Consider the following 27,441-nt stretch of genomic DNA (forward strand, 5'->3'; position numbering starts at 1 on the left):
ATGGCTTTCCCAGTTTGAAAGTCGCCGATTTTCGGCCTTCTTTAGTCTTTTCCATTTCCTCGAGTAATTAAACCTTCAGATTGAAATATTGAAATTGAAAACCCAAAAGCAAGCCTGCCGTAAAGGCGCATTTCCTGTTCTTTAAAGAAGTGTTTGTTAGAATATTCACACGGTAAAGCTTTTGTTTTATGAATTTAACGCAGGCTTGCTTTTGGGTTTTGAGGCGTTGGCTTCCAGTCTCCAAAGGATGAGAATGGAGCCCATGGAGATTGTGCAATACGCTAGTCCGACCAACCAAGCATATTTTCCTGGGCGTCTCTGCGCTACTGTTAAGACTAATTTTTGTTTGCATGCCTACATCATCTTCTCCAGATTGATCCGTGCGTATCGTGCTTGCTGTCAGTCTTTTCCAAGTGAATTCGTCCGTACAGCGTATTATGGACAACGGTCTCGTCAAAGTGGAACCCGGTATCAGTAGTTCGATTAGAACGAGCTCCAGAAAGGCAACAAAAACACCCATGGATTGCTTTGGAAAAAAGCTGGAAAGCGAAGTCGCGTTATGCCAAAATTTATGGGAAAATGTTACTCCGTTGTCTGTACTCTGCATTCGCTACATATCCACGGAATATTGCACGATGATCGCATTTCGTTAAGCAGTCCTTTCAAGCTTCTTCTATGCATACTATTAATCAAAGTAATACAGGCTCAGAGTGGCCTGGCAAAATCGGGAGCTCAAGTTGTTTACCGTAATTATCGAATTATAAGCTCCCCCAAAATAGCAGCTCCCTCCGTAATTTGAGCCCACCCTTAGGGTCATTTGAAAGTTATAAGCTCCCCCCGAAATATAAGCCCATGGGCTTAATTAAATGCTATACAGCCTATATTAGCCAATGCCAAAAAAGTAGTTTGAAAAACTGAAGCCCCCTCCGAAATACGTACAAGCCCATGCCCGTAATTGGAGCCCACCCCGTAAGGCGGTTGAAATATTTGTTACCCTGGGGCTCTAATTCAATAATTACGGTATGTTGTTCATGTTGTTTTTTTTGGCAGCTGTGCTGTGACTTTGTTTTACAATAAGTGAAGAAGAAACATAAAAATTATTAATAAGGGAGCTCAATATGTTACAATTAAGCAGCAATGCCAGCAAATAATTGCTGTACGTGGCACAACCAACGTTACCAACCAATACTATTATAGATTGTGCAGATTGTAATATTGTTGTACAGAATTTTATGATCGCCTGGAAATTTTCCTCTGTTGATGCGCGTAGAGACTCACTAATTTATACGGCGATACGCCACAATCGATGCTTACTTAATGTTAGTTACAATGTTACCAGGCGTCAAACTCCAGGAGACAACAGCAGTGTATACCAAGTATAAGTAAGAAAATACAAGCAGTACTCATTTTAGGTAAGTGCTATGGTAGAGTGATACTTTATATAGCATTAATAATATTATTGCAAATAATAACTACAGAAGCACATAATTATTAATTTTATACTGCTGTCACAAGTACGTACGTACTTCATGATCCCATGATCTAGAATACTTCAGTCGAGATTATAATACAATAGTACCTTGAAACGCTGAGAAAAATCTTGAAGTACGAGCGCATAAAGTTCAGTCAAGTTCAGTGTTAAGTTCAGTCGTTTACGTTCAAGGTCAGACACTGTCTACGACTTCTAACTTCTAAGGCACAAGGTATGCGTTTATGGGAGATATTCGCAGAAATATTGTCGCTTTATTGCCTGTGCTTTGTTGCCTCGTGCCCTGTCAGTACTAAGCGCGCTTACATGGATCATACGGTTGCTAATACAACCATTAACCCTCAGGAAAAAGGTAACTAAATACGCATATTAAAATCAACTTTGATTTCTAGTTATTTATTTTGGCAAAACCATCAGAGCAGTAAAATATTCTATGACTTGCGTAAACCGATTGAGAAAACTTTATTTATTTAAATATAGATCTTGAATTGCTAGCTCTGCAACTATTACAGCTTTTAATAGTACAGAGTACTTCGCATGGGGCCTTAAGTTTTCCCCTCATATAGTACGGGAAATTTCGTTTTCCCCCGCATATGTGCCGCTTAGTCGCTTACACGAATGCAGCCTAAAGTTGGCTGCAGCTAAAAAACCGGTTTCTGGCCAACTCGGCATATCCAGTTGCGCAACTCAGATGAAGGCAAACGTGTTGCCGCAGCGCACGCGGCTTTAAACTGCAGTCAGCTTTAAGCGTGTAAGCGACTAAGCGGCACATGTGCGGGGGAAAACAAAGTTTCCCGTGCTGCATGAGGGGAAAGCTTAAGGCCCCATGCGAAGTACTTCGTACTTACTTACGTACATGGTTCTGTAAAATTTTAAAATTTAGTAAAGCATCGGTCTGTGTCTCCCATGCTTTGCTATTCTGCGTGGCTCATGGTGAATTTGTTTTGCTGGTTTTTGTAGAATGACTATAACTTTTAATTTCGAGATTAAGAGTTCTTTCTTCCATTTTGTGTACTACGGGTATTTATCCCATATTTTTTAGGATCAGACATAAAAGGCTTCGTTTATACCGTTTATAAAAAGTTTAAAAGAGAAGGTTGCATTTGCAGAACAATCAAACAATTTTGAAAATATTAAAAGAAGCTATCACAAACAGCAAATGTACAGATTATTCGATCGGTGTACACTCGATCTGCCTAAAACAGGCAGGAATTTGCGAGAAACGATTTATTTTTAGTAAACAACGGAAAGTTAACCTGCTACGCTCCAGCTGCCAATGCATGCAGGTTGCACTAATTTTTTATATTTTACAGTACGGCGATATCTGGATGAAGTGGTAGCCTTATCCGGTGGTAACCACGGAATAATTGTGATGAAAAACATGTCGAAACCTCGGCCGTACTTTCCGGCCACCATTCGACCAGATGATATTGTGATAAGGATGTCACAAGGCATAGACATAGTTTTACAATGCCGCTCCATTGGGACCGGTCCATTGTCGCCAACTCCGCTTATTCGCTTCAATGGAAAGCTACTGAATTTTACGCATGCCTTCTTGAACGATTGGCGGGAAAAGACTTATCGCTGCTGCAACCCTGAGTCCCGCTTTAAAGCACCCCCGGCAGACAGTATGCAAGTCATCAAACCAAAAGACTATAACACAACAGGCCACTTTCAAATTAAACTGACCGAGTTTTCTCATTCCCATGCTGGTACATACGAATGTCTGAGGGCAGACGGCAATAACTTTACCGTAACCCAACGCTTCGTAATCAGCCCTCGATTATTTCCGAACCAGGTACTTGATCCCCCAATGGGCAACGTTACCGCTAAAGTTGGGGAGGAAGCTAGCTTGCGTTGCTCAGTGAGGTACAACAACAATCCGCTACTACACTGGGAGTATGGCAGGCGATTTATTTGGCGCAAGGATCAGCATCTGTTATTTGCCACTGGCATACCAGCGTTTAAAGAGGCGGAGATTGGTGGTGCTATGCACAGTGGAACTTCTGCGGATTGCCATTGCCACTCTACGCTAGTGTTTAACAAGGTCACCAAAGGTGACGCTGGACAGTACCAGTGCTTTTTTAAAATAGACGACGTATTCGATGAATGGGTCATGGGGTATGGGTATCTGCATGTGGTTGAGTAATGATTGATGTACGGACAGGCTCGTAGTTACACGACAGACGAATCAGTCCCCGGCAAAACCAATTACCTATCAGTACGGCAACAGCAACCGTCTACGAGTGACTGTTGTGTATGTTTACGTGACATGCAATCGCCATCGTCTGGCTTTTATTTATATTGTTTGACTGACCTTTAGGATAATGTCAAAAATTGTCAAACCAAAAGCACTCGACTTTGGTTGTATGTACAAGAAGATGCCATTTTAAAGGTTGTTTGCTTCCGTTCGTGCCAAAAGGTCTTTACCTTTCCGACAAAGGCCAATCACCTTTTGGACCTTACTGGAAACTGTCAGATATTTACAACAAACGGGGGAGGAAGCGGCACTGTACACCAGATTTCTGACAATAATATACAGTTAGAATAATAGAACTGCTCATAGTTTTACATATACACACTGTGCATCTATTTGATATAAACTGCTGATAGTGTTGCAGGTTAACTGGCCACCCTGAGCGACATACGCAAGCTCATAGACCACAATTATTAAAATACAAAAATCTTGCCGACAATTTCTTGCAAATCAAAAGCTTCCAGTGTCTACCTAAACCCACGGTGTTACTAATGACAATCTGCTTAACCCACCTCATAAAAAAATTCTAAAATTAATCAACGGTGCCCAAGCCTGACACAGCGTCTATGCATAACATTTTATTACTGCATTCTACTTCCGTAGATTCTAGATTCTTCAACTGTTCTATCGTACGAGTATAATCGTACGCATGTGTCCGTATGTACAGTCATGTGCTGTGTACATTTAATATACTTCATTCCAGCTCGTGAACCACAGCCGGCCCAGAGTTTTACCTTAATGTTTGTCTTTCGATACCGGTTTATCTACTGTAACTTTGCTGTGCTTCTCTGCCCTCGCATTGTCAGCCTTATCGATTGTAGTACAGTACACTCTATAAGCTCTGCAAGCTTGTGCCAGAATCAGATAAACTGATAAAGTCTTTGTGGATGCGAATGTTTTCGCACCTTATCATTGTTATTGCCGCCTAATGCACCCTCTTTTTGATTTCATGATGGTATGGGAAGCCGACATTATCTGTGCCCAACCTGTTTCTGCGTAAACGCCACATATACGTATTCACGTTCGGCAAGAGAAGCGTAAACTTAGGCGGCTGAGAGACAGAAATTCCTCGTCATTCCTGTGGAACTAACAACCAGAAAATTGCTCTTTTTTGCGACATTTGTGTTAAACATTAAACAAGAATCTTCGTTTAGCAGTCCTACTAATTTCTGCTTTAGTGATGGGAAACACGCTGGATCTGTTCGACGATAGTGATGAATCGGACTACGATACCGGCGATGGTTGTGACTATCTTTTCTCCGATGCCGACTTTATTGGTAGCGGAACATTCGGCAGAGTTTACAAAGCAAGAGTTATAGGTGATGATTACACCGGGCCTGAGTTCGTAGCTGTTAAAGTATTAAATTTTAGCGCGAACTCCGAAGTTATTGCCAAGAGAGAAAGCTGGACGAATGCCGTAAAACGATTAAAAAAACTACTAGACCTAAAGCATGCGCATCTTGTCTCGTATCGCGCCATTCGAATAACCAAGGTTGCCGGAGGATCGACCGTTAAATTAATAATGGATATTTGCACATGTAAGTACTATGTATTGCACGGAATTTTTTCTGCCCTTATAAAGAATGCTCAGCTGTATTTTTCTAGGTGATTTGGCCACATACTTGACGAAAGCGGGGGAAAATAACAGCTTTTCTCACAATTACGGCAAAGCTGTTTCGTGTTCCAAAGATATCGCGAAGGGTTTGGAATACTTACACGGACAAAAGATTATACATGGAGATCTAAAACCTGGAAATATCCTTGTCAAACGCCGACCAAATACAAGCGAGAAATTTTTGATCGGCGATTTAGATAACCTAGTTCAAATGCAAGAAAACGTTACTTGTTCTGGCGACATATCGCATATGCAAGGAACACCACGCTACATGTCACCGGAAATGCTGCGAAAGTTTTCTCAAGTTCAAGCGGAAACACCTGGACGAAAAACGGACATGTGGAGTTTAGGTTGCATAATGTTAGATGTGGTGCACTGCTGTCTGCGCATTACTGCTAAGAAGCTGTACAAGGAAAACACGATTATCGACATTGGACCGGATGTTACGAACATTCAGTTTGCCCACCTCATTATGGACGGCTATGCACCGCTTGTTAGTGACGATATACCGAACATACTGGCATCCATCATCCGGGAATGCTTCATTGCAAGCACCGGGAACAGAATATCTGCCGAGGATCTTTTGCATGCACTTGAAGAATGCCAAGTTATTTTGCTTATAGGATGTGAAGATTTTCATTCACCACGCATAATCAAATTTGATCCTTTGACCAATACGGTAGAAGCTCAAGCAGACCTTGACTTACCCAAAACAATCGGTCCGTTTCACGATTTCGTAGCCGCAGAAGGACAACTGGTATTTCCCATGAATCATGAGCAACGGACTTTCCCAATAATTAATCTGGGCGAAAAAAAACTACGTTCGCTGCGGCTGCCTAAAAAGTGGTGCTGCTTCAAACCGATCATTGTGTTTGATACACTTTTCTTTTGGGACAGCCACCTTACTTTCATCTCAGTGAATTTACGTACTGGGAGAGCAGGCTTAATACAGAGAAGTCCTTATCTCCAAAATCGGTATGTGTTTGATTTTTTTCAGTTAAAACGCTAGAGAAACCTGTGTGATTTCAGGTTTGGTTGCCAAATAGAAGCAGTTGCTCAACTGGATCAGAAGATCTATTTCGCCGGGCAGTTCCGCGGTTCATCCATTAATCTGGAACGCTATGACACGTTAGCCGTCACCTGGGAATCCTTGCCAGATTTTCCCCGAGTGCGCTCAATGTTTGCTATGACTTGCGTGAATGAGTATGTCTACATTCTGGGTGGAATGACTGCATCAGAGGGATCTCGACACAAGACACCCACAGCTACATGTATACGTTGGAACACAAGGACACGCAGTTGGGAGGAAATGCCTTCCTTAAAGAACCCGCGATATAGTCATGCTGCCTGTGTTATTAAAAATTGCATATACATATGTGGCGGCAAAAACGCTGCGGAGGATCTTGTGATTACGATTGAAGTCTATGACACCAAACAAACTACCGGCTGGACGACCGTGTCTTTGGCGGGAGAAGATCAGCGGGTTCTACTGGATGTGGTGGCAAATCTCGATCAATCAGGTTCAATAACCGCAGTTGCTTTTGACCGCTGGAACATTGAGGTTAGCATTCGGTTTATGCGTTTACGACCTTTCAGTACTAAACTGTTTATCGTCATCCGGCGGCCGGATTACGGCCTCTTGCACAGTACATATCATCGCATTCCAGACGCGAGATTCGTGGAATTCTTGCGTTGTTCCTTATGAAAAATCGGAACACATTTTTTATTAGTCTCGCGTAATGCTTGTATAAGAATAATTATTATCCCACAATCGATTTTAGAAAAATTTCATGTGGAACAACGCGGAGAACTCGTGTTTTTGGTGTCCGGAATGCGAATTTAAATTTGTGCAAGTAGCCGGATAAAATGTCGATGTAGGTTTTATTTCGTGCACTTGGTTTGATACCTTTTGTACCACTCTGGATTTTAACTAAACAAAATTCTGTTGAGTTTTAGGTGACAGTCTAGCCACACGGTTCGCATACGTCGGACACAAAATCCTCCACGCTACTTCATCGCTTAATCTAAACCTGTATCCTGATGCTATCCGTAATACTATAATTTGTTCTACTTTGTGGATATATGACTTTTCGGACCTGAAATAAAAAAGGCCTTAAAGATAAACCGATTTATGTAGACTGTAATAGAACGGACCATTGCTGCATATGCAGAATAGTGAGAATACTACAAGAAAAACACTTTAATCTCTTGCTAAGATATGGGTAAACACAAACGGGAAGCGGCAAAATCTCTGCAGTACAACCATATCCGCTATGGTAGGAGACTAGAATGCATGAGCACAGCTGAGTATGTGGATGCTTGGTTTGAAAGTCGAATCGAGAGCTTCTGTTACAAATACTTCATGTAGCGGTACACCACGTACGGATCGATAAGTTTGTACCGTTATTTTCTTGCGGTAGTTTGCGTTACTAGAACAGTTGCTGTTGCACATGGTCATATGTGTACTTCTAGGGTATGCCAGTTGTGCTAGGGAGATAATCACACGCGAGGAACAGAATTGAAAATCATCGATTTGGAAAATGCCGTATTATGCACTGGTGCCATCTTCGATATCTTTTCAAGTTTTTGCTAGTTGGAAAACTGCAGGATATTGTTACTATTATGGGCAGCTGCTTGCCTAGTCCATCGCCTCCGCATCGTCCCCACTTCCAGCGGAAATGTGCGAACTGGCGTGCAAAACTGCGTCTTACTATGTACAACGGTTTCGCTCAGCAAAATCCTCGTCAACCGAACCTGCTGTTCTCTCCGCTATGCGCGGAGATCGCATTACTGAAGCTCTATGCGGGTACAGCGGATCCATTAATGAAATCCCATATATCAGATTTGCTTGAAGTGGATGCCGAAGCTTTGATAAAGACGATGTCAGCAGAGTTAGCCGAAATAAAGGAAAAGGAGACATATGACTGTGATTCTTATAGCGGTAAGCTAAGTTATTAAAGAGAATTTACGAATCGCGGGCAGTTTTTAAGAAACGACTAAAGATTAAATTCCGCAATAGTGCACTTTAGTTACGAATACCGGAATTCAAAGAAGTTTGTCTGAAGTTCGATTGGCGGAATTCAAAAGATAATGATTGGCTCCTGATACAATGAAATTTTAGGAAAAGACGAGAACTACCGTTTGTACTTGGCCAACATCCTAGTTTTATCCGATGATATTCCCGTTAATCAAAAGTACGCGGACGATATGAGAAGCTTATTCAACGCCCTCTGCCTATCGCGCGCGAGCGTTACCTGTACGGGATCTCTAGAAGATTTCCTCCGGAAACAAACGATGGGAAAAGTGGCAGAATGCGATCTTAAATCACCTTACAGCTTACCGGATACGGCCACCTTTAGCCTGCTGAACGCAGTACATTTCCACGCTAACTGGCACCGTACATTCCGCGAGTTGGAAACGCAGAAAAATTTACCAAAGCAAACGGCGACCGTATTCAGGTGGATATGATGCATCTAAAAGTTTTCCGATGTCCCTGTTGGAAACCTCCTGACGTCGGCGGGGCACTTGTTATGGAGATGCCGTTTGAGGATTATTTTTGGCAGGCTGTTTGTATTCTACCTGGATTGATAAAAAAGCGATTTTCTGGGAAGAAAATTTGTCAGAGTTTAAGCAACTGCTGAATCCGGCAAAGCTGTCGAACGTAATAAATGATACGGATCGACATAAAGTGTGAGAAGTGGCGGTGCAGATACCAAAGTTTTGTTTGGAAAGAACTCTGGATATAGGAGCAACGCTTCGTCAAACCGGTTTGTTGACAGCTCTTGACGAAGCAGCGCATTTTTCCGGTATATAGGGAGAAAAATGAGTCTAGCCGAACCAGTCCCTTGTACTTCTGATGTAAGCCAGCTGGTGGTTTACGTCCTGGCTTGACAGTGTTTTATGTAAAGCGCTGCTATTAAGGCTGTGCGGCATTGACGGTACATGTGGTTTTAGCTGCACCGGGCTATAATACAGTTTTAGCCTGCTTACCTGCAGTTGTACGAGTGCCGCTTACCTGTTATCAGTACCTGTAATCTTAATAGCGGCGCTGTACATAAAGCGCTGTCTAGCCACAACGTAAACCACCAGCTGGCTTGCATCAGAAGTACAAGGGACTGGTTCGGCTAGACTCATTTTTCCCCTTATATGCGCAGCGTGTCCATTGCGTTTGGGCACAATGATACAACGAGTGAAAATAGGTGAGCAGCGGCTCAGTTTTGACATACTTTTATGAAGCACCATTGGTCGAAGTAGGATCGTTTCCGCTGCGTACGTATCATGCATCTTGGAGGAAAGTTCGAAACTTCGAATAGCACAATGCTCACACAGCTGTCAAACGTACTTCCGTACCAGAAATACTTTGGCTAAGTAATCGTAGCCGTCATTTAGTCCTTCTATCCGGCGCTGTGTCATGGATCACGACATTGCTCCCGATAACGCGCAGCAAACGATTTTATCGGCTTTACTTTACGATTGCGTCGTGAAGTTGACGATCGTTTGGAGAGTCCACTGACAACAGTAAAGTTAAATTAAAAATGGTTATCGAAGGTCGCATTGCTCGGAACAGTTCTAATTTTAACGCAATACTATCACTTGTTTTAGTATCGATGTCCTTTATGTCTGGACAAAGATGTGTTGCCGTTGAGGCAAACCCGCAGCGCTTATAATGGTATCTTGCTTATGGATTTCGCATCCGAAATGCTTTGCTTTAGTACCTTATCGACAACTGCCATCAGGTAACAATTTCGAGTTTTTCTAATCGTTTTTCTAGCAGATTATTCTTTCTTTTTGGAAAATTACAATACTGTAGTAATATATATTTGAAACTGCTCGGGATATCATTCAGTTTCATTTTTTGCCGCAGTAGACGATGAAGAACATAGTTGTAGACGCTCTTCGAGTGTCATTTAACCATCAGACTGTGGCCCGGCTAAATCGCCTACTATGGCAGAAATATGGGAAGACGTCAAGAAGAGTTGATCGCATACAGCTGCCGCCGAAGCTCCTTTGCACTGTATAGCCAAGAGCGCAGATAAATTTTGCAGCACGGTACCGATACGGACCAGTTAACGAGCGTCTTCAGTGTTGTTTACGTACGTACGTGATGGCTTCCCGGAAAGGTGATAATCGATAATTATGCGAATCGTGCAGCAGTGTTCTCGTATGAATGCGGATCCCAGCACTTGCACTTGCACTTGAGCAACTTTGTAAATCTGTCGTTCTCTACTCTAACAGTAATTTTTCCTTATACTTCCCGTGTTCTTCGGAAGTTCTCCGTGATGGCTTGCAAAGCGTCAAATTCTCTTGTTCGTTTTATTCTGTCGAAAGGAGTGCTAATCCTTGGAGGGATCAATATGGTGGCTGCGTTTGTGAACGCCGTGATTACACTGGTTTTCAAAGTAAGTGTTAAAGTAGAACCACGAAATATGCTGCACAGAAATGCAAAATAACTGCCACTGCCAGATTTGTTTGTTGCTGAAGAACCGTTGTCCGTGCTTAAAAGAGTAGAAGATAATATTCGTTTTCTTGTTTGTTGCATTACGCTGTTTACCACATTAAAATCGTTACCGTACATTTTTCTTGATTTTCTTGATAAAGTTTTCGAACGGACGGGCTGAATAACCGTCCGCAGGACGCCTTTACTCTACGATGGCGAAACCGTCCGCCGTAAATTTTGTCCACAAGTTTTTCGCATAGATTTGGGACGGACGATTTTGCTGTACTGCATACTAGGGCGGACGGTTTTCAGTTTACAAGCAAATGCGCCCGGTTGACGGTTAATCAGTCTAGACAGTTTTGCTTATTGCATTCGTACTTGCTTATTGCATTCGTACTTCCTTGTCAATGCATTGTTCACGCTGCATAAGCTATTTTGTGGTCTGCTTTGTATTTTTCCATGAAGTTTTCGCGTAATTATAAAGGAAATTTTTTAGGTAACGATATTGAGTTTATTTATTTTATGTCAACAATGTTTTGATTGAATAAGTCCATCATCATTATCATAATCTGGTTGCTGTTAGTTAAAGGTTACGCTCCGTTCAGTAATGTCTCCACCGACACACCCATCTCTTTCAGCCTGTCCGGCGCGCTGTTTATCCTGGCTGGGAACTTTCATCTGAGAGGGTTTTTTCTCAACCGGAAATGCTTCCGGCACAAGAGTGGCATGGAACTGGCGGTGATGCGCAGCCTGTTGGCGTTGTTAGCCACCATTGGTCTGCTGCTACTGCTGCGCACCTTCCGCTCTGTATTCGGGAATTCTGGCCGCCGATCCGTTTGCGATCTGAGTTTGGAGCTTTCCGCTCTGATGCCTCAAAGCTCTCCGCTCTCCGCTCTGATGCCCATCGAAATCTTAGGAAACTTATCACAGCTGGTCATGGCAATGACTCCGGAAGAATACAACAAAACTGTAGCTCTGACTGCAGCATACAACAAAACTGTTGCTCAGACTGTAGCTCTGGCGGCTGAACTTGCTGACCAGGAGCGGCTGCGGAAAGAAGTCCTGAATGACTTGACGAAAGTGGCGGAAATGTGTGCACCAATGATGCGTAACGTCATTCTCGGCTTCTACGGATTCATCGGCTCCGTCTTTCTGTTCCATTCCATTTACGCCGCTGCAAATGGGATTCCGTTTGCTCCGTTGGGTCAATTTCCCTACAAGGCGGCGATTAATTGGGATGAAGAGAAGGGTCGGCCGGTGGAAGCATGCGGTCTTACTTTCAAGAAACCGGATGTTGCTGCGGAAGACTGTGAGGAGTGCTCGACGGATTACCATGTGCTGACGGTTCTGATCACTGTGTACCATGGAATGGCTGTCTTGTACATGCTGTTCATCATTTACTATTTGGCCTGTTGACAGCCGGTAGCCACTACTTTGATATAAAGTGTAAACATGCAAAAATGGGAATGGTTATAATTACACAACAATACAACATCATCAATACATAATGCAGATATTGCGCATGGTCGATTGCTGCCTGCACCTGTTACACTGCACTAATTTAAATGCGTATATGGTTATTTAATGCACAGAAATTATCAAAATGCCGTTTTAGTGTACGTACAGTTATCGTGCGAGAAACGGCGATTGTGGGCGCTCATATTTACGGTATTAATTGCACAAGAGATTGTGGAGGCGCTGCACCGTGTAATATTTGAGTATTAAAACTGTCATTGATTAGTGTGGTGAACCAAGAACTGGATATTTTTAGCCAAGTACAGATACATTGTTCGAGGAAATTTATAAACAAGAGCCGGATTAAATGGCTCAATCCCGTCAAATTGCGTCCTGTCATAGACAATAATCGGAGTTCCGGTAAACCCCTTTCTGTTCATCATGCAAAAAAATCGAAGTATCGATCGGGCGTTGCCGAGAGAGTAAACGCACAGCAGCGCTATAAGAAAGTAAAATAATAACAGCATGCAGCGCATTTACGTGCAAAATTTGAAGGGACCGGTCCATAATGAGACTTTTGGTACACCTGAATCCATTTAAACTTTTTGGAGTTTTATAGCAGCCATAACTCCCGAACCGGATGTTGCGCGCTCAAACGGTTTTCACGCCAGTGTACACAAATCGTCTGGCTACGGAATGTCATAAAACGAAACACAAATGTGTTTGGAAGTGCGCGAAAGTGAAAGGTTTCGTGCATGTACACGAATTTGGTACCATGTACGGCCACTTCCCTTAATAGAATCACGATATCAATTGTTATCAGTAAAACAATGGAATCTTAACAGCCAAAGCGAGATTTAGTAAGGATGCAAGAAAGAATATTAGAAGAATTAGACAGGAATTAATTGACTTTAGGGTCAATCATTGCTCACGGGTCACAATCTTCCAGACCGCAAAAGAAAGACCAACATGCACAATAGTCAATAAGCAAGAATCCATGGTCAATCGAGCGGATGACCCACTTTATAGTGCTTCAGATGTCACATTAACAACAACATTGCCTGGAATATTGCATAGTCGGCAACTCGGCATAACGCACATTGTAACGCAAAATCTGATAAATACCCTGCCTTTAGCAAAGAATACTGCACTGCCTGGCGATTGTTGGTTCTGATTTATCAAGCTTTTCGTGCACATGTCGTATCCACTGGGTTCATCAATCGTCATATCCGGTGTTCAGCGATTGAAAACACCTTGTTGGTACGTAACACATAGGAAGGTATTTTATCGCTTCGTCAGACTGTAACTTTTGATTGGATGCTAAAATTTATCGTCTTATGCGCTGCCCCTTGACTAGCATTAATTTATTTATTGGAGAATGTCTGTTACTTTGTAAGAGTACTTGTATTTTGTATTGCTGTTATTCCAGTATTCCCTGTATTATGGATGTCAGACAGTTATACGCCGGAAGCAAAACTCTCTGCGTTTGGCGCAGTCTAGCAGCGGTTTTCCTGGCAACTTGTTTGCTCATTCCGCATCCGAGATGTTTTGCCTGCCCTTCTTCTCGGCAGCCGACATTCCCCGTACCAAGTAGCGATACTATTTTCTTATATTTCTGCTGCTACAAAGCATAGCACAGCTTCATTTGTCCCATTTTAGACGATGGAATGGCTGTTCCGAGCTCACAGGCTTTATATCCCAACGATGTAATTTGGGATGATGATATTGACATGGGATACCGTCGCCCTGTCGCTGGATACCTACAAGAGCGCGAGTATTGGCCCAATAACGGAAAGGGAATTCCGTACGCATTTACCGGGTTCAGTAAGTGCCTTGCCCTTGCGTCGAAGATTGTAGTACGTAGTTGTTATCACCCTTCATTATCATAATTGTAATTTTTTCTAATCTATTCGTTCTGATATGGGTTTCATAATGCTCTTCCCGGTGCGGATTTCTAAATAGAAAAACACCGCTTTGAAAGGCAAAACAGTGCCTGCTCGTGTAACCATCCAAACATTTTAAACGGTGACAGTCCCATCATCACAGAATAAATAAGAAATATGGTAAGCTGACCTACAACGTGTCAGGGCGGGCTTATGAGTAGTTATGACTCAGCCCTGCCGACTCGCTATTGGCCGCTTCTTGGGGATTTCCGCCCCCTCAATTTTCGTGCTGTTTTTGACGGGTCTGCACTTGCAGCAGACTGCAGATTCTTCTTGTTCAGTTAGATGATTTTTGGTGTGGCGGCAAAATCGCCAATAAAGTCGATGTTTACGGGTTGCTCTGTCGAGGGGACTGTCACCGGATACGGGTACGCGTAACGCCCATACGGCCCCGCGTAATAAACCCAAAACTTAATTCGAAATCAGTTTGATTCGCTAATCAGGCGTCGAAGAAAAAGAAATCATCGAAAATGCGTTGCGGATTATCGAATGGCGGACAAGTTACTGCATTACATTCAAACCGCACGAAAAGGAGCGGGAATTTATTTCGTTCCAACGAAAATCAGCAGAACACAGAGGAATTGTGTAAAGAATATCTTTCACACACTTTCCATAATGTGCTATCCGGACATTTCCTTACTTGCCACTCGTTTTTACAGATGCGCTTCCAACATTGGACACATTCCTGGGAAAGAGACGAGAGTATGGCTGCATCCCCAGTGCCTTAATTCCACAGGCGTAATTCAGCATGAAGTGATGCATGCGTTGGGAATATTTCGCGAGCATAGCCGTCCCGATAGGGACAACTACATCACTGTCTACCCGGAGAGGATGCAGGCCGGCATGGATTCGCGCAATTACGGCAGGGTGTAAAAGGTGGCAGTGGCACCTGCCACTGGCAGTTGCCACCGGCAATGGCATGTGCCATTTTGCGACTGGCAAGCGGTAAAACCTGGCAATTTTTCAAAGTGCAGAAATAACTAAAAATTTGCCTGTTATAAAAAAAATTTATAAAACAATATTAATTTCTATATAATTGATCTTTCTATACTCAGCGGCCAGCTTACTATCTGTATCGCGCCTACCAACGCAATGAGCGCTACAATGCCGCAAAATAAATTTGCGGGTAGCACACACATGTCTTAAAATTTTTGTTCTTACATTTTTTATGTTTTCTTATGTTTTGTGAGGTGTTTTTGTTTTTTTATGTTTTATTAGGTTTTATGTTTTCTTATTTTTGATTTTCCCTTCTCTGTAACACGGTCGGTCGGTTTTCTGTACTTTTTAACTTCAAACGGTCTGCTTCTTGGTTTCTTAATTTTTATTTGGTTTTCTCAGACGGAAAAGCAAACTGTAGTTCGACAAAACAGTTTTTCGAACACATCGGGCAACATAATTGTGGAAACGCGAATTGACGATCAGTATTCTCTCGGTCTGTGGGTTGGGTTATTCATTGATATGTCGTTGTACTAAAAGTCGGGAGGCGAAACAGAAACAAACGGCCCGCGCTGAAGCTCTGACTCTGACCGCTCAAACTCTGACTCTGACTGTCCAAAGTCTGATTGATTGATTAATTTAATTTCGAGTAGCCAAGCCCGTAAACGAGCACTCTCACATATCTTTATCCGTTGAGAACATCAAATATGCTAAGGCTAGTCAAGTCACCACAACTCGTTAAACACCAGTAATATGTACGCTAGAGAAGCAACACGTCACAGAACTGCTGTAGGCTAATACGGGCACAAAGCTACGTCATGCACAAGGCATGATTCTGACAACTCAACCTCTGGCCCTCAAAGTTTGGCTCTGACCGCAACACTCAAACCACTAAAAACTTTCTTAGGTTTACACTGTGTTTCGTATGTTCTTAAATTTCTTAGGTTGTTAGGTTAACCTTAAGTTGTTAGGTCAGTCTTAGGTTTCTAAGGTTTACAACAAATTTCTTAGGTTCTTCGGTTGTATTGTAATTCTTTGGTTATAACAACGTGACTAAGGTCACTTACGTTATTTAAGTTTTCTCAGGATTTCAAAAAATATCCTGACAATCAGAAAAATTACCCAACAATAACGTAAGTAACTTAAGAAACCTAAAATCCCAAAGAAACCTAAGAATAGCTTAAGAAACTTAAGAATAACCTAAAAAACCTAAGAATCCTAAGGATTCTTAGTGTTTTCTTAGGTGATCGTACTTAAGAATAACCTAAGAAAACTGAAAGACCTAAGAATAACGCAAGAAACCTAAGAAATTTTAAAATTTTAAGAAACTTTGCTACATAAATATTTAGCGCTTATTGCTTTGGTAGGCGGGTATAAAGCATTGGCTGGCCGCAAAGTAGAAAAAGATGATTTAACAGAAATGTGATAAACTGTTTCTTTCACATACATATATCTTTGGTGTAATGGCGTTTCATGAAATAAAAAACAACGCATAGAAAATAAAAAACAACGCATCGATTCCGTTTTATCTTTCACTTTTCTTGGTGGCAGGCAAATTTTTAGTTATTTCTGCACTTTGAAACATTGCCATGTTTTACCGCTTGCCAGTCGCGAAATGCCACATGCCACTGCCGGTGGCAACTGCCAGTGGCAGGTGCCACTGCCACCTTTTACTCCCTGCCCGCAATTACGCTAAGTTCGACAAAATGGAAACGTATGGTTTGCCGTATGATATGGATTCAATTATGCACTATGGTGCCACGGATTTCGCCCAAAACCCGAATAATCCGTCCATCGTCCCGCTCGCCAACCAGTTGCCACGGAAGATGGGACAAACAAATGGACTAAGTGTGTTGGATGTCGCGAAACTACAGGTTGCCTACAAGTGCCAATTGGCCAACGCCGTTTTTCAGGATCGTCTAGGCCAAAACTCTGACCTCTCTTGTTACCGCTTCTCTTCAGGTGTGTTGTGTGGTTTTTTTTGAAAACCCAGTACCCAGTACAACGGAAAAACACGATGGCTTGCTTAACCATATATCTGTACTCAGTAGTGCTCGTTGGTTCTATATCATCCAGGTTTTCAGCCGCAAAGCTTTTCTTTCCTGCTCGCTTTTCCGATGTGATGAATTATCAAAGCTATCATTTTTTCATCACGAATTCCGAATAGAGGCGGAGGAGGGGCTGTTAGCGAACCGTTTCCACAGTTTTCACAAGAGCCCATGACTCAAGAGGAGTGTGCGCTACAGTTTACCGCAAACTGCTATCCGGTCCAATACTCCATTTCAAATTGCACGCTGACACAAACCGTTGATTTAAACTGCGGCAGTGGAGAAACCTCGCAGCAACTCAACCAAATGAGCACATCCATGTCTGCATTTCCGTTAAGAGCCGTTCGAATCAGCCTTTTTGATGGAGAGCAAATTCAGTACCGCAGCTTCGGTCCCATTCGAAAGCAGGTCGTTGTATTCGATCTGTACAACTGTTTGACAAATGCCACACAGAAGCTGCCTGCTCTGCGCTTTGTCAACTTGTTAGCATTTTCAACTTTTCACTGCTACGATTTGGAGATCCAGATGGCTGATTTTAGCCATTCAAACAAACTAAAGCTTATTACGTTCAGTAATACAACTATTAAACATTTAGAAAAGGAAACATTCACAGATCTTCCCGCGCTGAGATTGCTCTCACTGGAATTCAAACTGCATAACGTCGAAGCATTTACTTCCTCCATGCGTAAATACCTGAAGCGACTTCATTGTGGTTGCGAATTTGAATGGTTTCGACAATGGTGGAGCAGAAATTGGCAATTACTACGATGGGCGTCGGAGGGTGAAATTTATCGTATCCCAGATTCCTGTATGATTGAACCAATCCGAAAGGAAGCTGTCTATCTGCCAATCGACTGCGCAGCAGCTAATTTTCCAACCGGTTCAAAATCGATTGACCACAACCAGTCTGAGTTTTCGATCAACGTGGCTCACTGTAAGTTTTGTCGATAAAGAAGCTGAAAGTCCATGTCATCACAGGTGTGCGGTCCTGTTAAATATGGGGCTTTTAAAAAGGTCTGCTTTACTTTTACAGATTCCGAAAAAGGGGAAAGATGCGGGTACGATGAATCCAGCGAAACTTTCTTCCATTTCTCGACCGAACCAATGACTTTCGCCCAATGTGAGTTACAATTCACTTCGAACTGCAAAAGTTATTCCACGACGAAAGCGAATTGTACAAAGTACAAAAGTATGCAGATCAACTGCAACAGCCAGGCTGATGTGGGAGAAATCAGTCAGATGGTTACCGCGATGGCCAAATCGCCTCCCCGGGCGACCATGTTAGATGTATGCGAGGGACCTCAGATTTCGTTTCACAGCGTGGCTCCAGTTCGGCAACGAATCGTTTTGGCCACACTATGGAAGTGCGAAAATGCCTATACCTATCCAACAAAGAAACTGTACGAGCTGCGCTTAACTAATCTTCTGGACTTCCGGCTTCGTAATTTCTACAATCTCGACATTATAAAAGACGACTTTAAATACTCACGCAGGTTGCGGTGTTTCACTCTCCATAATTCGACAATTCGTAGTTTGGAAAGGGACACTTTCATTGATGTGCCGGCATTACGGATTTTGGCTCTGGAGTATGGGTTAAAAAGCATGCTGACGTTCAGTCCCGACATTCAAAATTACGTCAACCGTTTGCACTGCGGTTGCTCCTTTGCCAACTTTCGGCGATGGAAAAGCAGTAACAAGGCATTGCTGAATCGGATTAACGTTGGCCAGGTGTACTACATAACAAACGTTTGGCAAAATTACCTGTACCTACGAGAAGACATTTATTTACCGATCAACTGCGCTAGTAATCCGTTTCCATATGGATCGGGTGCCATTAACTTTTCGCAGGTGGAGTTCTCGCTGAATGACGATAACATCTGCTGAATTTCGGGAATTGTTTTGTCTGTCACCTGGGACAAAATATTTCTTCATGATCGTCTAGCCAAATATGCCAATTCAGATCATTAGCGGCTAATGATTAGCCACCATAGAATCAACTCTAACGAGAATATTATGATAAGCAGTGGGTTAAGTTGAGACTGTTGAGTTAACAAGCAGAGCCTACAGTGGAAAGATGTTGCATGCTTATGGTTTGTTTACTGCGACTTTGTGCGCTTGCCGTTATCCCGCTCCATTTGCATACATGATACAATATGTATCCCTCATCACTGCTTTTGTACAGAGTGTTAAATTGTTAGAGTCTAAAGCGATTTTAAAAACTGAATATTGTAACAAGCAGCATTATGATGCTTACTGACCTTTCTGCAAATAATTTGACTTTTCTCGAGCGGTCCACTTTTTCTCTAGCTCGTCACATGGTTTGCATTACGTTTCCGTTTTTAATTGCTATTAAAAGTACTCGTATCCATCGCAATAAACGCTGGCAACACCCTTAGTGCACATATTGCACACAAACAATTACGCAGTTATAATAATAGTTATATGATGAGCGCTTGAATCTGAAGTTGAGCGCAGCAGGCAGAGATATTTTGTTAACTGGTACGTCCCACGTAAGCTGGATAGTTCTTGATTTCTATTTCCAGGGTACTTGTCTAGTATTTCATTTGCTTAGTGATTTATTGACTTTTGAGCAGTGTTGGTTATAACATATTTAGGACGTACATCGTTTCATAATTGTGCCCTTGAGTCATCGACGCATAGTCGCACCGCATCACAGTTTTCTGGCTGCTCGCTGCCGGCTAACTGTTGGAAACAAAAACTAACTTTCTAGTTATGCACACATACAGTACATAGCAGACGTTTTACATCACTTTCATTGCGCGTAAGTAATGAGGTCACTTAAAAATAAGACTACCATGCGCACGCAAATGCATTCCCAATCACACCATGGTGTACTCTAGTTATTTCAACGCTCTGCGGGCTTCTCTTGCTGTGCCATTTATCTTCCAGTCTGTGGCCAAATGGCACATGCCAATGATACAAGCAGAATAATTAGGAGAAACTTAAAGCGGATGACACAGTTATGTAAAGCCAATGCGTCGTTCACGCTGTTAGAATTTTAAAAGCGCGGACGAAATTAGTAACATGGTGCTGGTACCAACTGGCAAATGACCATCAAGGTCGAGCCCTTCAGACTTATTTATGAACACGATTGCTCATCGCTTGCGCACGATGCAGTAACAGTCTCATTTGCATGCGGATAAAAACACAGCATTTGCATAGCTGCAAAACTTCGCCCTCATAGTTGCGCGATTTCTTTCCGCTAGCAGTTTCATTGCAAGTCTCTGCTTAAAAATGTTGGCGTTAACAGCGTCGAATTCTCTGGATAATTTTGTGCGGTCCAAAGGATTTGTAATCACTGGAGTAATCACTGTGGCCGCTGCTTTTGTGAATGCCGTGATTACACTGGTTTGCGAACGTAAGTGAAAACAGGGCATAGTTACGCGGGATATACTGCAACAGGACGCACAAGTATTGTCATGTATTAAAATTATAATTATGTGTTTCCGGGAATAGATTTTGACCTATTTTTGCTATTAAAAACGGCATAATGCATAATGTACGATAGTATGTCATCCCGGAAAGGCGGCACCAATTTCGTACTTCTATGGATTGGTGCATTTCTGCACATAGCATAATTCAGCATTCTTTAAGTTTCCGGCTATTTAAATTTAGAGTCAACAATGTGTGATAATTGGGTAGGTTATGCTGAATCTGCTGATAGCATTGAAATCATCCTTTCTTTGTTAACGCGAAGTATAGTTTAATGCGTGACGTTGCTACCGGCAGTTGTTTTCGCAAAACCAGAAACGTACCTAGGCTAATTGTGGGTGTTAGAGTAATCAGTTGGACTTGGTCATCCATGTAACGCGGTATTTTGTACACTGCAGGTAACGGTCGGTTCGCGCTGGTCTACGCCGGCACTCCCATCTCTTCGCGTCTGTCCGTCACGCTGTTTATCCTCGCCGTTCACTTCTTGAACGCATTTGTTTTCGCCCCAAAATGCTTCCGGCACATGAGTGGCACGGATCTGACGGTGGCGCGTAGCTTGTGGGCGCTGTTAGCCACCATTGGCCTGCTGCTTCTGCTGCGCACCTTCAGCTCTGTCTTCGGGGACTCCGGTCGTCTTTCTGCTTACGATTTATCGTTAGAACTCGCCGCCATGGTACCGGAAATTCGGATGGAAGTCTTCGGGAACGGGACACTGACTGCAATGGCTCCGAAATTAATTAACTTTAACAAAACCGTCCCCATGGCTACTAAACTTAGTGATGAGAGTTTGCGCCTGATGAAAAAGTCGTGAACGATTTTATCGAAACGGCGGAAACGTGCTCACCATCGATGCGTGATGTCATTCTCGGTTTCTACGGATTCATCGGCGTCGTCTTTCTCTTCCAATCCATTTTCACCTGTGTCATCGGGACTCGTTTGTCTCCGTTTGGTAAATTTTACGGCAACGTTGTGAATAATGTGGATGAAGAGAAGGGCAAGCTGGAGGATAGCCTCTCTTTCAAGGAACAGGCTGCAATTGACGAAAAATGCGCAGAGTGCTCGACGAAGTTGTGGGTGCCGGCGGTCGTGGTGTATGTGTACCAGGGAGCTGTTGCGCTGTACATGCTGCTCACCATTTACTCCTTGATCCGGTTTTAAAAAGCGGAAGCAGCTACCTTAAAGTACTGTAACTATAAATCATTAACTCCTGTAGGTGCACTGCACAATTTGCGTAGTGGATTTTATTGTACCTGTTTAAACGCTGTCTGTGACTGCAAGAACTGTGCAGAATTCAATCAATTCATAATGTGTACTTAATGCATCACCGAAATTTTTATCTATACTTGCGCATATTAGTGTATAATTGTCGTGCATGGATTTGTGTGTGTTTACGCAAAAATTTCCGGTGTTTCCAACACAAGGAATTATGTTTACGCTAAATCGTATAAGTATTGCAATATTAATTTTAGTCATAATGCCATTGATTTCTGTGTAATAGAATAATAAATGAAGACCTGCGCATTGCTGCAGATAGATTAACGTGCGGAAATTAAATTTTCAGTTACGTGTCTATTCATTTTGTCCAAAAATCATTTTGTCCACCGTTCATTTTGTCCCCCAATCATTTTGTCCACCATTCATTTTGTCCACCGTATACTTCGTTTCCGATACAGTTCGAAAAGTACTTTCGTACTTCTTAGCTTTGTCACAAAGCTAGTGTGAATTTAATAAACTCGCATAGTAATCCGATAAGTATTACGTACTATGAGAACGTGTACACACATTCATATCTATGGTTTCAGTTTATATGGCAATATTACAATCTTTTATAGAAGTATGTTTTAATATTGCAAAATTCTGTCGCTGCAACAATATCGAGTGCGGTAATTTGTACGTAATACTGCTGCTATGCATAGTTCTGCGCAGCTGTATATTATGCGTTTCGAAATTCAGCGGGTTCATAAGCAAATGGTAAGCAAGCGATACGAAATTACGAATGATTTGGATTTATGCACATAACACAGCGCGCATCTAGAGTAGCTGTTTACACCTTACACCCAGATTGTGTCTGTTCTGTGTTGTATTATAACTAATATTAAATTGATTTTGGTAAGCGGTAATATTGTAATCAATATTGAATTTAAAAAGCGTAGACCAAATGAATGGTGGACAAAATGATTGGTGGACAAAATGAATGGTGGACAAAATAATAGGACGCCTTTGCGAATGACCCAACAAATTGCACAAACAAACAAATTACAAAATATACTTAATGGGCAATAGCCACCACGATAACAATGACTGCAAGCGCCGGTACACTACTTAATAGTTAAAATTTTAATAGGTTAACTATTTCGGGGAAGTTTATAAGTAGATTTTTAAGTCGGATTCAGTGAATTAATCCTGTGCAAGCTGTTTCCTATCATGACAATGCGTGGAGTTCCGTTAATGCACATTCTGGGTATATATTAAAAAAAGCAATCGAAATATCGATCTGTGTAGCATCGCAGAACAGCCAGAGAACGAATACACACCAGCGCCATATAAAAGAGTAAACAGCATTTTCACGGGCGCTATAAAGCAGAATAAATTGAGTGGTGCGTGGATACGACAACATCACTAGCACTTTAAGCACTTTAAACTTGCCTGCAGAAAATCTTGTGTTGTAACATGAGATTAGAGACACGACTGGCTGGCTTATTTTATTTGGACTTCCATTTACATGCAAGGTAAATGTACAGTATGCTGTAGGTAGGTACAAGCCCATCCAACAATTCTTTGACCGCTGTAAGCGCAGCGCATATAAATCACGCACAGTAATGCAAATACGCATCGTAGTGTAGTGGCAGATATATTTATAAATATTCAACCAATAATAATATAATAGATCACAATTAATAGACCATTATTATACCAACGTGGATTCAATTATCTTTAGCCCGGGCATGTTGCAATCAGTAATTTGAAAGTAATATGGATATTAAGTACCACCGCGATATTGTATTGCAAAGCAAAGATGATACTGTTACAAAAGCATAAAATTAATATAAATTATGATGGCAATAAATAATGCTTAACATATTACATTGTATATCACAGAGACAGTAACTGCAACACATGCAGATTTGTTGCTTATTTACGCTGAATACGCGGACCCATGTGGCGTGACGTGTCGAAGCACATTAAATGGCTCAAGCCCACGTTTCTTTAAATTCCCGCTTACAGCGGTCAAAGAATTGTTGGATGGGCTTGTATAAGAATCCCTCACGTTATCGACTTTTCTGTAATGACATCTCCTGTATGATTAGCGTGTTTAAGCTCACCGAACGGAAAAGTTGTTGTAAGTTGTATACGTTACAGATGCAGCGATATCTCTCTAACGTTCTTACGTCAGCAGTATTTTTTTGGTACTGAGTTTGTATCCGGTATCCGATACTTATTTAAGGTTTTCCCACCAATTTTTATTACGGTTTGACGTTGATTCCAGCCTAAACAGGTTTGACAGAAGTAATCAGTAACACAGTTTCAGTTACCGGTATACGGATTGAACTTTGAAGGTTCGAGTTTCCATTTGGAAAATAAAATTCTGCAAGCGCAGTATTGATTGACTAGCTGTGATTTCTGTCAGGTTCAAGGTGACCTTATCGATCTCGTCAGCCCAGCATGTGTTTCCGAGCAAAGCACAAAGTTAATTATATTACTGGAATCGTCGTATCATGTAGTGAAACCGCTTTCCCATAGTCTGAATATGCAGTTGAATAAGGTAATACAACGAAGAGCATACCATTCTATTTATCAAGCGCATGCTAGTGAAAATAGTAGCCCATACTTTCTGATAATTATACTTTATAGTAATTATATTAATTATTGCATATCTTATAGTAGTACTCGTATTTCATGATATTCATAAGGAAACGTTTTTTTATAATAACTGTATTCGAATCTTTGAAGATTCTGCCGGCTTTGGTATGTAATCATTGTTATCAAGTCGTGTTCTTCTTGCAGTCAGTGGATCGTGACCATTATCAATCGCACAAACTGAAGATGCTGAGCACAAAAGAGCGAAATTTGTTGGTCAACTGGGTGGGATCGACTGGATTCCTGGTGCTCGCCGCCATTTCGAGCGTCGCTGCTCTGGTCGCGGCACTAGCCAGTGATTTTCTCTGCACATTGGCGCTGACTTGTAAGTCTGTTCACTGCGATTTCGCGTCAGGCTATAAAATCTGAATTTCGCAGGCCACTTCAATAATAATGTGAATAATTAATTCGATATTAAAACTGGGATGTTTCTTCCCCGCTGATATAGGGAACAAATCTTTTACGTACGGAGAAGTTTTACTGGGTTATTTATCTGTACATGAGCTTTCGTTAAACACAAAACAACGCCTAAGATTAAGTACTTAAGCATGCGGCAAACTTCGTCTAATCTCTTATAACTACAGTATCTTAACATTGTTTAGCACAAGCTGCATTACCGCATTAAAGCAACACTACTTATGTGTATAATACTACAATGAAGTATCGAACATATTGTCATACAGGCAGTGCCGTGTACCGTATTGTGTACGGCGATTCCCCAGCCAGTGGATATATGTCCGCTTCCCTCCTGATTTCCGTGTTGTACTTCCTTGGTCCACTGAACGGATTCTTCAGTCGCCACTGCAGCAAGCACACAACCACCGCGAACGTAACCGTCGCCCGCTGCATGTTCGGACTTTTGGCCAGTTTTTGCGGAATGCTTATTTTGCGGACAATGGAATACGCATTTGGCGACCCTAAGGGGTCCTTGTATGACGGCACACTAATTCTGGAAGCTGGTATGAAACTACCGGCTAACATCACGGGATCTGCGGTACGTTTCAATGAATCTGCGGACAGTTCTCAGATTGCCTATTCGGCTCATGATCAAGCTCTGCTGCGAGAGAATCTCATCACGATGAGAAAGCTGGCCGAGTCCATGCCGCCTCGTCTGCATCAGTTGGTTCTTTTTCTGTATATGTTGGTCGCGTCCATTTTCCTGGTCGAATCCATCTTTGCTAGTATGTTTTGGAAACGCCTGGCGCCATATGGTAAAGAGACAGCGGTTGTCGAGGATAAGGCGGCCCTGAATGCGTTTGAAACCGGCGGCGAGAAGAGCGAGACCGCTACCGTAAAGGTCATAGACACGCGCAGCGGTTCGTGCTGGGAGTATTTCTCTTGGACGCATTTGCCGCCAGCCGGGGGACAGTGTGTGGAATGCAACATGGGCCGTATGGGCATTGTGCTGAGCTATCTGTTTAAAGCAACGGTGGCATGCCATTTGCTGGTGGATATTTATCATCTGGTGAAAATGTTTTGACCAGGAGCGGATGCGCAGAGTGCATCAGATCGCATGCGATGCTTGCTGGAAATGGTGCTTTCTGCTTTAGCGCTACCCGTATGCTTCCGTTATAGTTCTGTGCTTCCTTAACTTGTGTACCTGTCGAAGTTGTGTTCTTTTGCAGCATTAAGATTAATTAATTGTTGACTTCTTAAACGCAGCTTCGCTAATTACCTAGTTCAATAACGCCGAGCTTTTAGTACAGACGGGTAAGCCTGTTTTAGCACAGGATAACTGCTTCGGCATCGGAGCAACCACAGCTCGTGGATGGCCGCGTTCTGCATCACTGAGCACACAATGCCACACATCGTGCTGCATACAGACACTTGTCGATCGGATGCTTCAGACTCGACTATATCGAATCCTTATCACACTAGCTTCGTTTTGATGCCCTTTTCATGATGACTGGATTCTGCTGGTGGTGCTCTGCTGGGACATATTTGTATTGCATCTGATGTTTGACCTTTCAAAATCGAAAATTTATTAGGATATTGGGTATAGTATGGCGGTTTTGCGTTGTTTCTCTGGGCTTACCTCTGAAACCGATGAAAGTTACAGCATAGCTTATTAAATGATACTTTTCAACATGTTATGGGTGTGAAAAATGTGTTCTTATTACACACCGTAATGTGAAGTAAAATGGCGCGCACTGCACCCGTGATGGAAAAAGTACTGAAAACCATCGAAATCAAAAAATGCTTTTCTTGATTATAAACATCGTGATTATAAACAGTACCTCTGAATGTGCCGACAGGCTGAAGAGAGTTCCGCGAAAACCAAACTATATTTTTAATGCAGTCGGACAAAACAATTAACAAAGTGCACCTAACCAGCGATTAGTTGCTGATCATAACGATTTTCCGCAGTTCCATATACTGAATTTTCTCCAGTGAAAGTGAGATGGCTTACAGTTTATAATTGTCTGTATGTAAAAAAGGTAACAGAATAATAATACCACGAGAGCCGCTTCACGGAATGCAATACCGACTATTTCAGAACGAGTTCCAGGGTCTAAGTTGTCTTTAAATCAGTCACATGAATGTTTTACTGAATAACCACTTACTGACGCGTAAGGTGTTGTCTGTTACAAGCTTTTCCTTAAGACTGATTCTGAAACTGATAGCGAATAATTTTGACACATTTCCATAAATTACCGCAAACAGACCAGGTGGAAGCCCGATTTCATATTTCTAAACACGGAAAAACCGGTTGTGCAAAGCTGAGGAAATGCAGCAATAGAAAGCAGAACTCGTGTAGCGGAGACAATTCATAACATTATGAAAAGACTGACAAGTGATTGGTGATAATGCATTTTTTTTTGCAAGGGTGTGGGGGTTAGGCTACAATGCTACAATATTGCACTACTAAGGCGGCTGAATAGTTGTTGTTGAGGGCACAGTTCTGTAATACGAGGGCTACTCGGAAAGTAATGATAATCAGTATCAGTTA

At 42.2% G+C, this 27,441-nt stretch overlaps 7 protein-coding genes across 8 annotated transcripts; all 7 read left to right on the plus strand.

The window, feature by feature from the left end:
* Positions 1-1,515: 1,515 nt before the first annotated feature.
* On the plus strand, positions 1,516-3,868 carry LOC129600573 (uncharacterized). The gene is made up of 2 exons (XM_055499140.1): positions 1,516-1,841; positions 2,803-3,868. Exons 1-2 carry the CDS (start codon positions 1,706-1,708, stop codon positions 3,636-3,638), a joined length of 972 nt encoding a protein of 323 aa, XP_055355115.1. The 5' UTR covers positions 1,516-1,705; the 3' UTR covers positions 3,639-3,868.
* Positions 3,869-4,702: 834 nt separating this feature from the next.
* On the plus strand, positions 4,703-7,553 carry LOC129600559 (uncharacterized). Its single transcript, XM_055499116.1, has 4 exons — positions 4,703-5,284; positions 5,352-6,336; positions 6,391-6,922; positions 7,318-7,553. Exons 1-4 carry the CDS (start codon positions 4,927-4,929, stop codon positions 7,327-7,329), a joined length of 1,887 nt encoding a protein of 628 aa, XP_055355091.1. The 5' UTR covers positions 4,703-4,926; the 3' UTR covers positions 7,330-7,553.
* Positions 7,554-7,866: 313 nt separating this feature from the next.
* LOC129600575 (neuroserpin-like) lies at positions 7,867-8,987 on the plus strand. The gene is made up of 2 exons (XM_055499141.1): positions 7,867-8,302; positions 8,483-8,987. The coding sequence occupies exons 1-2, from the start codon at positions 7,912-7,914 to the stop codon at positions 8,827-8,829; spliced, it is 738 nt and encodes a 245-aa protein (XP_055355116.1). The 5' UTR covers positions 7,867-7,911; the 3' UTR covers positions 8,830-8,987.
* Positions 8,988-13,456: 4,469 nt separating this feature from the next.
* On the plus strand, positions 13,457-15,080 carry LOC129600553 (astacin-like). Its single transcript, XM_055499108.1, has 5 exons — positions 13,457-13,513; positions 13,683-13,843; positions 13,913-14,077; positions 14,640-14,781; positions 14,856-15,080. The coding sequence occupies exons 2-5, from the start codon at positions 13,696-13,698 to the stop codon at positions 15,067-15,069; spliced, it is 669 nt and encodes a 222-aa protein (XP_055355083.1). The 5' UTR covers positions 13,457-13,513; positions 13,683-13,695; the 3' UTR covers positions 15,070-15,080.
* Positions 15,081-16,721: 1,641 nt separating this feature from the next.
* Positions 16,722-18,400, plus strand: LOC129600577 (uncharacterized). Its single transcript, XM_055499143.1, has 4 exons — positions 16,722-17,094; positions 17,794-18,114; positions 18,214-18,300; positions 18,378-18,400. Exons 1-4 carry the CDS (start codon positions 16,722-16,724, stop codon positions 18,398-18,400), a joined length of 804 nt encoding a protein of 267 aa, XP_055355118.1.
* Positions 18,401-20,350: 1,950 nt separating this feature from the next.
* LOC129600562 (uncharacterized) lies at positions 20,351-22,201 on the plus strand. The gene is made up of 2 exons (XM_055499119.1): positions 20,351-20,559; positions 21,032-22,201. Exons 1-2 carry the CDS (start codon positions 20,436-20,438, stop codon positions 21,442-21,444), a joined length of 537 nt encoding a protein of 178 aa, XP_055355094.1. The 5' UTR covers positions 20,351-20,435; the 3' UTR covers positions 21,445-22,201.
* Positions 22,202-23,221: 1,020 nt separating this feature from the next.
* Positions 23,222-26,494, plus strand: LOC129600572 (uncharacterized). Of its 2 annotated transcripts, XM_055499137.1 has the most exons (4): positions 24,092-24,129; positions 24,262-24,396; positions 24,639-24,816; positions 25,175-26,494. In XM_055499137.1, the coding sequence occupies exons 2-4, from the start codon at positions 24,382-24,384 to the stop codon at positions 25,969-25,971; spliced, it is 990 nt and encodes a 329-aa protein (XP_055355112.1). In that variant the 5' UTR covers positions 24,092-24,129; positions 24,262-24,381; the 3' UTR covers positions 25,972-26,494. The 2 variants fall into 2 exon arrangements, with proteins under 2 accessions (XP_055355113.1, XP_055355112.1); XM_055499138.1 differs by lacking the exons at positions 24,092-24,129; positions 24,262-24,396 and adding an exon at positions 23,222-23,362.
* The last annotated feature ends 947 nt before the right edge of the window (positions 26,495-27,441 follow it).

This window comes from Paramacrobiotus metropolitanus, unplaced genomic scaffold, assembly GCF_019649055.1.
Source record: "Paramacrobiotus metropolitanus isolate TYO unplaced genomic scaffold, Prichtersi_v1.0 Parri_scaffold0000183, whole genome shotgun sequence".
Taxonomy (NCBI): Eukaryota; Metazoa; Tardigrada; class Eutardigrada; order Parachela; family Macrobiotidae; genus Paramacrobiotus; species Paramacrobiotus metropolitanus.

What these genes read in the sequence shown, in the direction of transcription:
- LOC129600573 (XM_055499140.1), top strand. Translation starts at nt 1,706, where the DNA reads ATGCGTTTATGGGAGATATTCGCAGAAATATTGTCGCTTTATTGCCTG. An exon ending in CATTAACCCTCAGGAAAAAG is followed by an intron (nt 1,842 to 2,802) that starts GTAACTAAATAC and finishes TATATTTTACAG; the next exon opens with TACGGCGATATCTGGATGAA.
- LOC129600559 (XM_055499116.1), top strand. Translation starts at nt 4,927, where the DNA reads ATGGGAAACACGCTGGATCTGTTCGACGATAGTGATGAATCGGACTAC. An exon ending in AATAATGGATATTTGCACAT is followed by an intron (nt 5,285 to 5,351) that starts GTAAGTACTATG and finishes GTATTTTTCTAG; the next exon opens with GTGATTTGGCCACATACTTG. An exon ending in AGTCCTTATCTCCAAAATCG is followed by an intron (nt 6,337 to 6,390) that starts GTATGTGTTTGA and finishes GTGTGATTTCAG; the next exon opens with GTTTGGTTGCCAAATAGAAG.
- LOC129600575 (XM_055499141.1), top strand. Translation starts at nt 7,912, where the DNA reads ATGCACTGGTGCCATCTTCGATATCTTTTCAAGTTTTTGCTAGTTGGA. An exon ending in TGACTGTGATTCTTATAGCG is followed by an intron (nt 8,303 to 8,482) that starts GTAAGCTAAGTT and finishes ATGAAATTTTAG; the next exon opens with GAAAAGACGAGAACTACCGT.
- LOC129600553 (XM_055499108.1), top strand. Translation starts at nt 13,696, where the DNA reads ATGGATGTCAGACAGTTATACGCCGGAAGCAAAACTCTCTGCGTTTGG. An exon ending in GCCGACATTCCCCGTACCAA is followed by an intron (nt 13,844 to 13,912) that starts GTAGCGATACTA and finishes GTCCCATTTTAG; the next exon opens with ACGATGGAATGGCTGTTCCG. An exon ending in GCAGAACACAGAGGAATTGT is followed by an intron (nt 14,782 to 14,855) that starts GTAAAGAATATC and finishes TCGTTTTTACAG; the next exon opens with ATGCGCTTCCAACATTGGAC.
- LOC129600577 (XM_055499143.1), top strand. Translation starts at nt 16,722, where the DNA reads ATGTTTTACCGCTTGCCAGTCGCGAAATGCCACATGCCACTGCCGGTG. An exon ending in TTGTTACCGCTTCTCTTCAG is followed by an intron (nt 17,095 to 17,793) that starts GTGTGTTGTGTG and finishes AAACATTCACAG; the next exon opens with ATCTTCCCGCGCTGAGATTG. An exon ending in TTCGATCAACGTGGCTCACT is followed by an intron (nt 18,115 to 18,213) that starts GTAAGTTTTGTC and finishes TTACTTTTACAG; the next exon opens with ATTCCGAAAAAGGGGAAAGA.
- LOC129600562 (XM_055499119.1), top strand. Translation starts at nt 20,436, where the DNA reads ATGTTGGCGTTAACAGCGTCGAATTCTCTGGATAATTTTGTGCGGTCC. An exon ending in GATTACACTGGTTTGCGAAC is followed by an intron (nt 20,560 to 21,031) that starts GTAAGTGAAAAC and finishes TGTACACTGCAG; the next exon opens with GTAACGGTCGGTTCGCGCTG.
- LOC129600572 (XM_055499137.1), top strand. An exon ending in CTGCACATTGGCGCTGACTT is followed by an intron (nt 24,817 to 25,174) that starts GTAAGTCTGTTC and finishes ATTGTCATACAG; the next exon opens with GCAGTGCCGTGTACCGTATT.